The 14484-nt window shown below is 40.6% G+C and overlaps 1 protein-coding gene across 2 annotated transcripts in view; it reads right to left on the bottom strand.

Moving 5' to 3' along the window:
- The window catches only part of TOX3 (TOX high mobility group box family member 3), a 117407-nt gene that overhangs the window by 31932 nt on the left and 70991 nt on the right, over positions 1-14484 (bottom strand). For both annotated transcript variants that reach the window (XM_055145482.1, XM_004600668.3), the window contains exon 2: positions 1974-2039. In XM_055145482.1, coding sequence (XP_055001457.1) covers positions 1974-2039 — 66 coding nt within the window. The remainder of the gene's footprint in view (positions 1-1973; positions 2040-14484) is intronic.

Below are 14484 nucleotides of genomic sequence, written 5' to 3'. Positions count from 1 at the left end.
CAGTGACTAAGAAAAGAAGCACATGCTATCATGAAATGCATTAACATTTGAGTGGGCTTTATTTTTTGCTCAAGAAAAGACATACACCAAAATTATCCAATAAGATTACTACTAAGGCTCAAACAAAGCATGCCTTATGCTAGGCAGTCAAAATTAAAGAAGATATTTTTCATTTTTATTTTTATTAAGGAGATCAAATCTGTAATATCCCTATGGTAAGTTAGTTCTGAAGACAAATTGAGTTAGAATTTAATATATTACTATAACATGATGTAGCTAAATAATACAAAACAATAAAATACATATCCAAAGTAATGCTAAATTCTTGAAGCACCTTAAATGAAAGGTAACATATTAAATATAAAGTTTAGCATTCCATAAAGAAGTAAACACTGACCCCAAACACCAAATCAATGAAATGATAAAATACTGATGCATGGAATTAATAGCAAAAAATGACATTGATTTTTGCCATAATATCAATGACCAGTGTTGGCTTACTCATGTAGTTTCTATGAATACGTTTTCACAGATATTGACTTTCCAGTGTTTACCTTGAACATGTTAAAGTAGTATGTACATGGTTAAATACCATCTGTACTGAAATGTTCAAAACATTTGTTCCTTTTGATAAAAATGCAAATCTGGAGAACTGTTGTATCAACATATAACAGCCAATGTCTGACACGGTGAATTATCACAGCTGGAATTAAATTGTCTCTGAACAGCTGCTGGCAGTAGAGCTTTCATCAATGTTTGATTCAAATGTAGGGAAAAAAATTCTACAGAATGAAACATCATGTTGTCCTTACAGATGGGGTTTGTGTTCATTATCACAAACAACACAGCATCCCGTGCCAAACACTATTCCCTCTCTAGGCTGACTTCTTGGTTAGAGAGATGATGGTCAATAAGAAATGATTAAGCTGTGACTGTCCTTTAATTCTTGATTGCCCATTTTCCCTAATAATTTTTCTAAGTTAATTTCTCTCCTACCACTTTCTTCCCTGAACTAAGATCATTTATGAAGCCATTAGAATTTTCATTCTCAGGGGTCAGGCTAGTTCATTTTCCTGTATTTGAAGGTATCTGGAAAATGGAGACTTTTTATTACAGGAACCACAAGAGGAAATGTTCCATTTGGACCAATTTCACTTCTGTTTGTTCTTGTTTTAAAATCCTAAATATCACACAATTTACAGTCCGTAGGAAACTATTTTCTGGAGCTCACTAACATCAAGGTCTTCCTGGAGAGAAAGACACCAGCCTGAGACCAGACACCAGCCCTATGTCAATAAGTAAGGAAACAGTAAAACACAGCAACAAAGCGTTTTTTTAATCTGTATCATAAACTGAAGGCAAACATAGTCACATGATACTACTGTTAAGACTCCAATACTTAGTCTAGCTGTGATCAAGTCTTGAAGTATGCTCATTCATTCTTTCAATGAATATTTACTGAGCATCTACTATGGGCCAGATACTTCTAGGCTGATGGAAGAGAAAACAAAAATCACTTACATCACTCCCATCAAAGACCAAGATGTACTACTTTAAATCTACCAGAGCATTTCACAGACCATGGCAATTCAATTAAAAAAATGCTCTAGAGATATGTGAATTCTTTTAAAAATAAATAAATAAAATTTACCTCCATTTTAGTTTTCAAACCTCTTCCCTGTCCAGTTTCCAATAACAGAAGTCATATGCTCCCATATATTAATTTTTGCTTGCATATATTTTTTTCACCAAGCAATCTGGTTAGATTACCAATGTTAGTAAGAGCGTATAGACAAGTGATGAACATTTTTCAGGTTATCTTTCCCAATAGTCTCTTCATATGTATCCTCCAAACTCATTACCTTATGCCACGTAAAAGAGAGATAAATTTGATGCTTTGCTTTCCATTTGGAGTCTTTCAAATGATCTAAACAACACACAAAACAAGAACACACATTAAGACAGACACCCACCTCACTGGCGGCAAAGAAAGCGTTGTTTGCCTCGGCCATGTTCATGTAGTTATTGTTATTTCCAAACTGAAAGAAAATAGAATGTTTGATGTTAATATGCAGCATAATAAAGAATTCTGGTGGCTTACTTAATACTCTGATGGGATTTGGAAAGGATGCTGGTGTTAGGAGATAAAAGGGTGGTTTTACTCAGACCAAAAGTGAGCTGTGACAGAGGTTTTAAAGCACCAAGCTCTGTATTGTCGACCAGTTTCCTCAGAAAATAAAGCACAGAGTTACACTAACTCAATAATTCTAGAAAATAGCATTGTTTCTCTTTAAGACTAATAGTGAAGGGTGATGATTACAAACATTTGACCAACTGGTCACTAGTGGCTGTTCTTTATCGAACTGGCATTTGTCAGGGGTTGGAAAGAAAAGAGGTTCTAAGAAAATCACCTTGACACATTTTTAAAGCATGTTGAGATTTCATAGCTGACTTTTTCAAGAGCAGGTGTAACAGTGTGGGCAGGTTAAAATGTGAATTAAGGAGCACAGAATTCAATTCCCAGGACTCAAATTCTATTTTCTAGTAACAGGGTGTGGCATGAATATAAATAGATAATAGGACTAAGAAATTTTTTTTTAAATCTCCAAACAGAGCTTAACACACACTATCTATATCCATCAGAGCTGTTGAAAACAGTATTATTTAATCTCTCAATGTAACATTAAGTGCAAAGAGGTTTAAAAATAAGTGGGATCCTATGAACACAGCAATTTTTATTTAATTCCCAAACACAATGGCCCATTCATACCATCACAAATAAGACTGTATCAGCATTTCAGACATAAGCTCTTTACTTCTAGAGACCTGTTATCAAAATGTAAAACTTGGAATTTGGCAGAAATGTATTTCAGGTTCAGATGGTCTAAGTAGGCACATTTTGTTGCTTTAAACATTCTGTTATCAGTCTGGCAACGTGGATGGGCTCTGTGAGCATAATTATCTGGAGTTGTATTTTTTTCAAGATTTTAAAATAGTAAAAGATGCCTGTATTTTCACAAAGTGTATTATTTCCTACCTTTAATGTTTCAAATAACACACAGATTTGGCTTGCAGAGGGTGACATGCATACATCCATTCTCTAATAAAAGGTTCATGATTATAATTAAGCAAAAGGTCCATTTCTCAAGGAGGAACAGAGATAGTTGAAGAAAAGGAGAAATAAATATTATACAAACACAGGCAAAGCTATGAGAGACCCATATAATCCTCTCAATAAAACCAGCAACACTAATTTCTGAGGCTCTCAATCCCCAGCTCTAACCTACAGAATGTGTGCACAGATGCAGGATTGACACACTACATACATTATCATGTCAGGCATCCAGAACTAAACGGGATTTATATGAAGGACTCTACTGGCTGCGAAGAGCCGTTGATGGTCCACAGATGCAAAATTCCACTCGGGAAAACGACATATCAACACACTCTTGCCATGAGCTTTCAGCAAAGCTCTCAGGGAGCACTCAGATTCTTTGGGTGAATGTCTGTATGGAGACATTTCTGAAAAAGATGTGTCTGTTAGCGCATAAGAACGGTCTTTATCTTGCTTCTCTGATGGCAGGAGATGTCAAAAACATGTGGTTTTAGGAATACATACATCTCCGAAGGCATCGCACTGTGAAAATTAAACACACGCCACTCTTTTTTTTTTAAGTCTACCATATCCCTCTAAAGTCATTTACTACAAAAGACTTTAAAAGCTACGTGTGAGGGGCTGGAGTGATAGCACAGCGGGTAGGGCGTCTGCCTTGCACGCGGCCGACCCGGGTTCGATTCCCAGCATCCCATATGGTCCCCTGAGCACCACCAGGGGTAATTCCTGAGTGCAGAGCCAGGAGTGACCCTTGTGCATCGCCAGGTGTGACCCAAAAAGCAAAAAAAAAAAAAAAGAGTTAAAAGCTACGTGTGAACAGGTGGACAAAGATACACATGGCTATGTAGCCAATTCGCTATAAGATTTATGCAAGAAATGTAGGGATCTGTCTCAAGATATTTTTGATGCTGGTAGAAATCTTAAGCCTCCCTTCCCAAGGTTCTTTTGGCATCCTTAGGAGGACCAGCCCCACAAAGTGTATTTCATGCACCAATCCTGGCTTCCTGTACCGCCTGACAGCCTGTATCAGAACTTTAACGTTATTTAAATGTAGGTTTTGTTGGGGAATTAGAAATCCATTTAAGGCAAACGGCTCATTATCAGAGAGGTTTTTTTTTTTTTAAGATTAAACTCACTTATTATCTAATAGCACCTAAAACAACAAAGAAAAATAAAATGGCTATTAAACTAAGGGCCTAAACAATTCAAAAAACAAATTAAGCTTAGAGTGAAATAAGAACTGGGTTAGAAATCCTCTTCTGAACAGTTAGTATGCGAATGTAATTACTGAAGAAACTACAGCTAATCAGCTGTGAATTGTATCCATTAATTAGTATTTGCCCTGGAGAAATGAGAAAAATCAGTAACCAGGCTGGCGCCGCGGTGCGCTGATGGGCCGCGCCGGCCGTGCTGCGTTTACTCAGGCAGGTGGCTTCAGTGGTCCACGTAATTTGAAAAGCTCTCACCTGAAGTACTGAGCTGGAATTACAAAGCACTCCTTGCCTATCTTTGGTATCTATATAAGGCCTTAATTAATGGCTTTTAATTTGGAGACACTTGGCGATCAGGCGGGAACCATTATAAATCATTTCAAATAGAAGCAAAGGTTTCCATTCGCTTGGAGGTAAAACATCTCCTTGACAAAGATGGCCCCATCTTCACTTGTTGCAGGCAACAGTCTTGTTTTCCCACACGAGGTTGGACCCCGGGGTTAGAGCGGGTTAGGGCTTTTTTATGGGACGCCTGCATTTTTAGACAGCTACTGATGACTTTCAAATCAACCGCCTTTTCCTGTTTTAGTGTAAGTATAGCTAAGGCGCTCTTCAGAACATACTTATAGTACCACAGTCTGCTCTGTTCTCTGAACACTGCGGGGAAGGAAGTGTTGTGCCTTTGCATTTGCTCAATCTGGCCCTAACAGAAACGGGGTGAAAAGGGGAGGCACTTTCCATGTGACTGATCTCAGCTAACAGTGTTAGCTTAATTTTATTTTAAAATGTGACCTGTGAATCCTGCTCTGTTTTATTTGTGTGTGTGTGTGTGTGTGTGTGTGTGTGTGTGTGTGTGTGTGTGTGTAAGAACAGATCTGACTTTGACAGAGAAAGTAATCCTTTGGGGCAGGTCTCTGATATAATGACCTCAGAACAATTAACTCTAACTGAATTACATACCATTAAACTTACTTTATACTCTAAGAGACAAAGACATCAGTAAACACATTGTATGAGGGGAAAAATCTCTAGATTCATGGGAAGGGGCCTTAGCTATGCGTGCTGCTGTTTCCCCTGGGAATTAACACTGCCTAGCCTGTCATAAGTACTCTGATGTTTGTTGAAGGGAAATACTGGGGAAAAGGTAGATGATATTTTCATTTCCATGTCTTATAATGATGGATCCTAATTGAAATAATTTTATAGGACTTTTTACATGGACTAGAGCAATAGCACAGTAGGTAGGATGTTTGCCTTGCACATGGCCGACCCGGGTTTGATTCCTCTGTCCCTCTCAGAGAGCCCAGCAAGATACCGAGAATATCCCACCTGCACGGCAGAGCCTGCCAAGCTACCCGTGGCACATTCAATATGCCAAAAACAGTAACAAGTCTCACAATGGAGATGTTACTGATGCCCGCTCGAGCAAATCGATGAGCAACGGGATGACAGTGCTACAGTGCAGTGCTACTTTTTTACACAACAATAATTATTAGTTTACGTTCAACCCAGTGAAGCCCTGTACACATAATTTCATTAAACTTCTCCAAATGCAATTTATTTTCTCAACAACCATTTAGATAACTATAGTTATTATTCCTATTTTATAGATTAAAAGATGAAGGCTTCTAGCATGTAAGCACAAGGGCTGCCAGTCCAAGGCAGGGGGCTATGTCTCCCCTTTCACCAATGTTCCAACATCCACAGGAGCTTGGAACTTTCATTCAGTGATCAGTTTAGAAATTTCTTTTTTTTTTTTTTTTTTGCTTTTTGGGTCACACCCAGCAATGCTCAGGGGTTACTCCTGGCTTTGTACTCAGGAACTACTCCTGGCGGTGCTTGGGGGACCATATGGGATGCCGGGGATCGAACCCGGGTCGGCCGTGTGCAAGGCAAACACCCTACCCGCTGTGCTATCGCTCCGGCCCCTCTTTTTTTTTTTTTAATCTTTCTCAGTGACAGAATTTCTCAGGAGGTATTTTGAAATGCCCAAGTAGAATTAAAAGATTCCTCAAGCAAAGGTGCGCACATATCCAGGAAATTTGGGTAAGCCGAGAAAGCCCACTGCCTTCTCTGATGTATCAACTCCGCCTTTTCCCACCACACTTCCCCTCTCTAGCTGTGGAGCACTTCCTTGTGTTTCCTCTACCACATCTCATGGGAATAGACTCGGGGAAGTTTATTTTCTTTTCACCTATACTGACAGTTTTATTTTCTCTCCATTGTCTTACAAAAATAAGTATCTTTATGTTGTACTCTGATAAGGTGTATGCATTTTGTTAGGTAACTAAGTAGAAAATTTTTAAATCATGCACTCATAAGTCACCTTAATTAATCTGGTCCATTTCCAAACTTATTACATAGTTGTTTTCCATTGCTCTCCCTTCAAGACTCCCTACTCCAATCACAGAGGTTTTTCCTAGATGTTATTTCAAGTCAGAACAAAATATTTCAGGGGCTGCAGTGACAGCACAGAGGGTAGGGCATTTGCCTTGCACACAGCCAACCCGGGTTCGACTCCCAGCATCCCATATGGTCCCCTGAGCACTGCCAGGAGTGTTTCCTGAGTGCATGAGCCAGGAGTAACCCCTGTGCAACGTCGGGTGTGACCCTAAAAGCAAAAAATGAATAAATAAATAAATAAATTTCAGGGGTCAAAGTCATAGTAGAGCAGATTTGGGGCCTGCCTCGCACACAGTCAACCCAAGTTCAGTTCCTTGGTATGGTATAAAACATAATACCATATGTTCTCCCAAGTGAACGGAGTGAACCCTGCATGCAGGTTTAGAAGCAAGTCCTGAGCATAGTCAGATGTGGCCCCCCAAAAAAAATCAAAACAAAAATATTTCAAATAAACTACACTCACAACAGGTAAAGCAAAGACACAGGCTAATTCCAACAGTTTTAAAGAGCGTATGTGTACAAAATGGCCACCCCATTCAGGAGATCCAGTGGTGATGACTGGTCCTTTCCACTTTGATAGGCTCTAATAGATGTGATCCCCAAAGATAGAATCCCCAAAGATATCATTATAAATCAGAACTAAATTACTCTGCATGTGGAACTTCGGTAACTTAATAATTTCACAAAAGAACATCTTCATTGTACTTGGAGGGAGATTTGCTTTTGCTGCTTAATGAGTAATTACAGCTTCAGCAAATACAATTTATGAAGGACATCAATTAAAAAGGAGCATTGCAGAATTAAAAAAAATATATTAAAGACCCTCATGTTCATAGCCTGTCTAACCGCATGAAATGCCAAAGTCAATTAATGGAGAGGGTAACATCTAGCTCACCCCGCAATGACTTGGAAGAAAGTGGAGCGGCACAGACAAAAATCCATTTGAAATCACAAGATGAAAACTTTCATGCTGAAGACTCTACACAACATCATTTTCACTGAAACTATTTTGACATCCATTAAAGAACTGTATAGTCTTCTAATAAGGCAGCATTAACTACAAAGTATCAAACAGCTAACGGGTACAAATTTAATCCATAAAAAAAGATAATCCTTCAAATTCTCTTTTTTCCTTTCCCATTGGATTTGTTAGCAGACACCATCCAATGTGATGCCTCAGTAAGGACATCTGTCAACTCGCTTACACAAATGAACTGTGCTATCGTGGATCAAGTGTGCCAACCACAGTCACGCAATGTAGAAGATGGTCTTGTAAACTTCATGTTCTCTAGAAGGTTCTGGTTTACTACCCCATGGCAAATAACTTACCAGAGATAAGCAAGTTTCAACCATTTTCTGTGTGGTAACCCACTGCTGGATATAAAGCCCCAAAGAGTGAACAAAAGGATGATATGACAAAAGACAATAATACTATGCGGGGGTGAATAAGACTATCAGGAGGTGAATCTAGAGCAGTACATTGGGAAGCAAATACTGACTCAGTGAATAAAGATAGTCCATACCAAAGATAAGGGCTTCAATAGGAGCTTAGAAACAAAAGCTGTAAATAATGGATTATGAAATTCATAGAAGAATGACACAATATACACACAAAGGGAACATATATAAACATATGCGTGTATACTGATATATATATTCACATGTGTGCATGATTCTGCCAGTTATTATATTATTAAGAAATTTTATGCCCACACTAACATATACTCATTCATATGTACACTAATTGTATCACTGTATCACTGTCATCCTGTTGCTCATCAATTTGCTCGAGCAGGCACCAGTAATGTCTCCATTGTGAGACGTGTTGTTACTGTATTTGGCATATTGAATACGCCATAGATAGCTTTCCAGGCTCTGCCATGTGGGTGAGATACTCTCAGTAGCTTGCCTGGCTCTCCAATAGGGGCGGAGGAACTGAACCCGGGTCAGCCGCATGCCAGGCAAACGCCCTACCCACTGTGCTATCACCCCAGCCCGTGTACACTAATTAACAGGTCCAAATATGTAGGAAGATTTATTTTAAAGTATATTTTCTAAAAACATACTTTGCCTTTCCACATGCTAAAATCCTCTAGATAATTTTCTCCTAGGCACCAAATTCATATATCCAACTACTGACTCCTGTTCCACGGATCATCAACATGCATTTTTAATTTTTTTTTGGTTTTTGGGTCACACCCGGCGATGCACAGGGGTTACTCCTGACTCATGCACTCAGGAATCACTCCTGGCGGTGCTCGGGGGACCATATGGGATGCTGGGAATCGAACCCGGGTCGGCCGCATGCAAGGCAAACACCCTACCCGCTGTACTATTGCTCCAGCCCCTCAACATGCATTTTTAACATACATCCTCATCGGCCTCGGCAAACTTGCTCCCCGCCTCACAGCCTTCCCCATCTTCTGCGATGGGGTAATGACTCAGTCAGTTCTGGTGACTCAGGCCCACAATTCTCCTTGAATTCACATACTCTCTTTCCCCCTTTGTTCTGCAAATTGTCAAGGGAATCAAAAGGCTCATCTTCCAAACAGACCCTCAAACTGACCGCTGGCCACCATCTCCCCTGAATTCACCCGGCCCTCCACTCCTTCCTGGAGCACTGCCAGAGACTCCCATTAAGATCTGTTGGCTCTCCCAGTCCCCGACCAGTCTCTTGTTCAGCTAAGAGTCAGAGACCCTTTAAAAATAATCTGTCAGAGTGGGAGACTAAACACCCAAGAGTTGTAGAGATAAGGGTCAGGAGGTCTGCCCCATAGCCTGGAAACTGTCCTCACAGCTCAGACAGAGAAGGGAATACCTAGTAGAGGATGTTGGGAGGACCCACTCGGGTTGAAAGATGCGAGCTGAAAGTAGACTATAGACCGAACCTGAAGGCCACTCAATACCTCTATTGCAAACTACAACACCCAAAAGGAGAGAGAACAAAAGGGAATGCCCTGCTGCAGAGGCAGGGTGGGGTGGTGGGGTATGGGGTGGGGGTGTGGGAGGTATACTGGGAACATTGGTGGAGGTGAATGGGCACTGGTGGAGGGATGGGTAAACAATCACTGTATGAGTGAAATGCAAACACAAAAGTTCGTAAGTTTGTAACTGTACATCACGGTGATTCTCTAATAAATTTTTTTTTAATTAATTAAAAAAATCTGTCACATCACTTCATTTCTCTGTTCACAACTTTCTATGTCTTCTACCTCGCTCAGGGAAGAAACCCAAGTCATTACAACAGCCTCCTCTCATCCCAGAATACTGGCTAATGATCTTCCTTCTCCTGCTACTCTCACCTCACAGCCCTCCTTTCTAGGCCTTCAATACCCCACACCCATTCCCTTGATAGAATGTTCTGGATTGGCTGTTCCTCTGCCCACCTGTGGTTCCTCCAGATTTCTCCACAGGTCTTCTTTACCTCTTCTTTCATTCTCTTCTCTCACATCTGAGTGCCCTCTATACATTTTTTTTTTAAAAAACAGTCTTTCTTGCCAGCATGGTTTCATCTCATTTCTACCATACTTTTCCCCCATATTACCTTTCAACCTAACATAGTTAATGTATTTCTCCTTCCACCAAAATGCAAATTTAATGAAGACACGAATATGCTGCCCATTGTTTACACTGACGTTTCAGTGCCAAGGAGAGTGATAAATAATAGGTGTTCAATAAGCCTCTACAGAATGGACAAAGTAATTGATTTTTTTGATGTGAAATGATGGTAGCAGAATTGTTCTCCAAGCCAAGCAGGATACAGTATACGCACTTAAAACTCAAGCAAAAATGAAAAACTGAACAAATAAACTATCACCACTGTTTCTCCAGACCACCCCAATGGAGAAAACTTGGTAACAGGAAGTATTATATATCCTACTAAAATTAATGCTGTAAATTCTGGGAAAACAACCTGCAAAAGTGCTTTGTTCTAGAATTGAATGATCTCTTTTATAGAAAAGAGAAAAAGCAGTGTACCAGGGTGGGGCTGGGTGTAAGGGATGGGCACCTTAAGCTGTTGAAAACACTATGATGAACACAGATTCTGGTTACATGCAAAGAGCTGAGAGAAGATAAAGTCAAAAACCTAACATTAATGGAACAAGAACTGAAGGATTAAATTGGACTGTTAATTTTTCTAGTATAAAGTATTCTTTTTGATGCTGATTTTTTCTTTATACCCTAGGTCAGAGATTATCAAAGTGTGGTACCAAGGTTTACAAAAAAACAAATTCTTATTGGGAATCCTGATCTTTATCCTAGATCTACCATGTCGGAATCTCTAAGCAGTGGGGTCTAAGTTCATAACATAACTTCAGGCAAACTTTTAAGAATTCCAAAGCTCACTCATGTTTGAAAACAACTTGGCCAGTCTCCTTGTAGACTAACCAGGTCCACTTTTTCAAAAAATAAATAAATAATCCTTTTCATACATCTGAGAATGAATGATCTTACTGTAATATTGATGTGGCATGATTTGTTTTAATGCAACAGAGTCAGTTCAATTATTTATGTCTCTCTCAACTTCCTCACTTACACGAAAATGTAGTAATTTGGGAAGTGGCCACCCACTCCTTCTTCTACCCTCATCATGGGAAGTAAGGACAGGAATGTCCTAAATTGAAATGAGTAGGAAATGAAAGTTCCACTGTGAGATATTTCAACAAGCTCTGTGGACCCACACAAGGCACAACGATGCCTAAACATATGGACTCTACCCAAACACGGAGGCCTTTGGATTTTCATGATCTGGACACATTTGAATCTGTGAATTGCATAACCATCTGGACTAGTTAGAAGTGGCAAGAAAAAAAATACAGCCTCTCAAACCCAAATGCACTTGTTTAATGCCAGAGAAACAAATGTAAGTAAAGGAGAATACACTAAGGCTCCAAAAGTTTTCTTTTTAGCAAAAATAGAGCAGTCAGGATTGCCCCTACAATTAATAATAACCAGTACTAACAGAATTGGGGGAAAAGGCCATGATTTTCCTATATATATACATACACACACACACAAAACGGATGGTAACAGATATTGTCATATGACCATAACCTTTCACACATTTTAACCAAATTCTTCTTCAAAGCCTTACAAATAACCAAGTACAAATTAGCTGATTAACATGCTATATCTAGGAAGTACATCTGTCTGTCTATGGGTATCGAGAAGCAGAAGATACGATTGCTTTTTAAAATTAATTTGCTATAACTTAGGTAACATAATTACTATAGTGTTAAATATACAAAACTACCCCACCACCACTACCACCACTAGTGTCCCGATGTCACTGCTATTTCACTTCTTTCTTCTTCCCCAACCCTTTCTTGGTAATCCAAATTTATGATCCCAGACCAACGATTCTACACTGTCTACTCCCTTGTTCCATCTCTCGATGTCTCACAAATAAAGGAGGTCATCCAATATTTGTTCTTTTTCCTATGACTTAAAAGTAACGTGGTACCGACACCTTTCAATTGCATCCACATTGCAGTGAACTGCAAGATTTCACCTTCTTATAACAGCATTGTGTCTATGTGCCACGGCTTCTTTATCCATTCATCTGCTGTTAAACAGCTGGGTGGTTTCCTTATCCTGGCTATTGTATTAAGAACTGTGGTGAAAACTGGTGTGCACACATCTTTTCAAATTAATGTTTTTGTCCGGGAGGAGGGGTTGTAGATGCCAAGTAGAACTGCCAAGCAGAATTGCTGGTTCATATGGGGGCTCTATTTTTATTTTTCTGGGAGAATCTCCACACTTCTTCCTGGAGGGGCAGAACCCAGACAACATTCCCACCAGCAGTGAACGAGAGTTCCTTTTCCATCACATCTCCACCAACACTGGCTGTCTCTAGTCTTTTTGATCATACTTTGCTGACTGAATGGTCATTTTTAAGGGATGGCCATTCAGTTAGGGAGGTAGTACCAAACTGTTTATTAACCTAAGGGTCAAGTCACTGGGTGACATTGACAAAACAGTCTGGAATATTAGGAAAAGAATTAAAAGAAAATTAAAAAGGGGGAGGGTCAAGGCTTGAGCCAAGGGAGAAGGCAGGAGAATGCGACATTCCAGCAGAGAGAATGAAGTGAGCAAAGCTAGAGGCAGATTTAACAGATTTAAATGAAGAAAGAATGAAACTGAGAGCAAGCGGGCTGCAGGGAAGCTGTCAGATACTGAGAGACAGGAAGGTGAGCTGGGTGAGCCGGTAGGCAGCCAGGTTCGTTCTGCAGGGCCCCAAAGGGCATTCTAAATATTTAGAAATACACTGAACTGGAAGGAATGTGAGTGGTTTTGTTGGAGGAAGGCAGTGCAAAGAGGCAATAAAGAGCAAGAGACACTCAAGCACGTGACTAGTGTGAGGTGTATAATATCAGCACTGACAAAGAGCGCAAAAGGACCAGTTCGGATCCTTCAGAAGGTCGCAAGTGTCTGGACTTGGGCCACCAAGTCACACCTTTGCTTCTCAGGATCTCTAGGGCCACACCTGGAGATGCTGGGGAGGGGAAGGGCAGGGCAGGTGGTGCTGGGGAGTCAATCTGGGGGCCAGGAGCATGTAAGGCATGCACCCTAACTCCTGCACTATCCCTGAAGTCCCTATCTAACCTTTCTTAAGACCAAGTTAAAGTCCAGCTGAGCTACTGCTAGCCATGAAATCGTGTACACACTACTTAGCCTGTGTGCCTCAATCACTCCAACTATGATATGGGGATCAGAATAGTCTCTGCCAACAGACATAGAAAGATTGCACTCATCTGTGGAATCACTGTCACTGTCATCCCGTTGCTCATCGATTTACTCGAGCGGGCACCAGTAATGTCTCTCATTGAGAGACTTACTGTTACTGTTTTTGGCATATCCAATATGCACGGGTAGCTTGCGAGGCTCTGCCGTGCGGGATCCATACTCTAGGTAGCTTGCCAGGCTCTCCGAGAGGGGCGGAGGAATCAAACACGGGTCGGCCACATGAAAGGCGAACGCCCAACCACTGTGCTATTGCTCCAGAATAGGAGACTAACAGCCAAGAATAGTGGAGATAAGTACCAGGAGGTTGGCTCCAAGGCTTGGAAGCTGGCCCCACATGCTGGAGGAAGAGACAGCTCGCATAGAGAAGGGAACACCAGGTAAAGTGTGGTTTGAGGACCCACAAGGGATGGGAGATGCACTCTGAAAATAGAATATAGACCAAATACGATGGCCACACAGTGCCTCTGTTGCAAACCACAACACCCAAAAGGAGAGAGAGAGAACAAGGGGAAATGCCCTGCCACCGAGGCGGGGTGGGGAGGGGTGGGGGGGATAGGGTGGGAGGGTGGGAGGGATACTGGGAACATTGGTGGAGGGGATTGGGCACTGGTGGAGGGATATAAACAAAATGCAAACATGAAAGTTCACAAGTTTGTAACTGTAACTCATGGTGATTCACTAATAAAAAAAATTTTTAAAAAACAGTCTCTGCCATATCACAGGTCCTAAGGATTCAATGAGCTAGTGCCTATACAGATGCCTTATCTGGGGCAAGAGTAAGAGCACTGTAGGCAGGGTGCTTGTCCCAACCACTGCTTGGTGTAGCCCAAGACACAAACAAATAATGAAGACGCTTTTTCTATCTGTGCTAACGGGCAAGAAAATGTTAGTCCCTGTTAAAATAAAAAGGAACCAACTGTGTACTTCTGATGAATTAGAGAACAAGAGTTTTACTACTTAAAAAAAAACTCAATGGACTGCCAACTGTGTTTTCAGAGTAAAACTCAC

Source organism: Sorex araneus, chromosome 8 (genome assembly GCF_027595985.1).
Source record: "Sorex araneus isolate mSorAra2 chromosome 8, mSorAra2.pri, whole genome shotgun sequence".
Classification (NCBI taxonomy): domain Eukaryota; kingdom Metazoa; phylum Chordata; class Mammalia; order Eulipotyphla; family Soricidae; genus Sorex; species Sorex araneus.
Note: the sequence above shows the minus strand (reverse complement) of the source record. Positions and strands in the feature narration are given on the sequence as shown.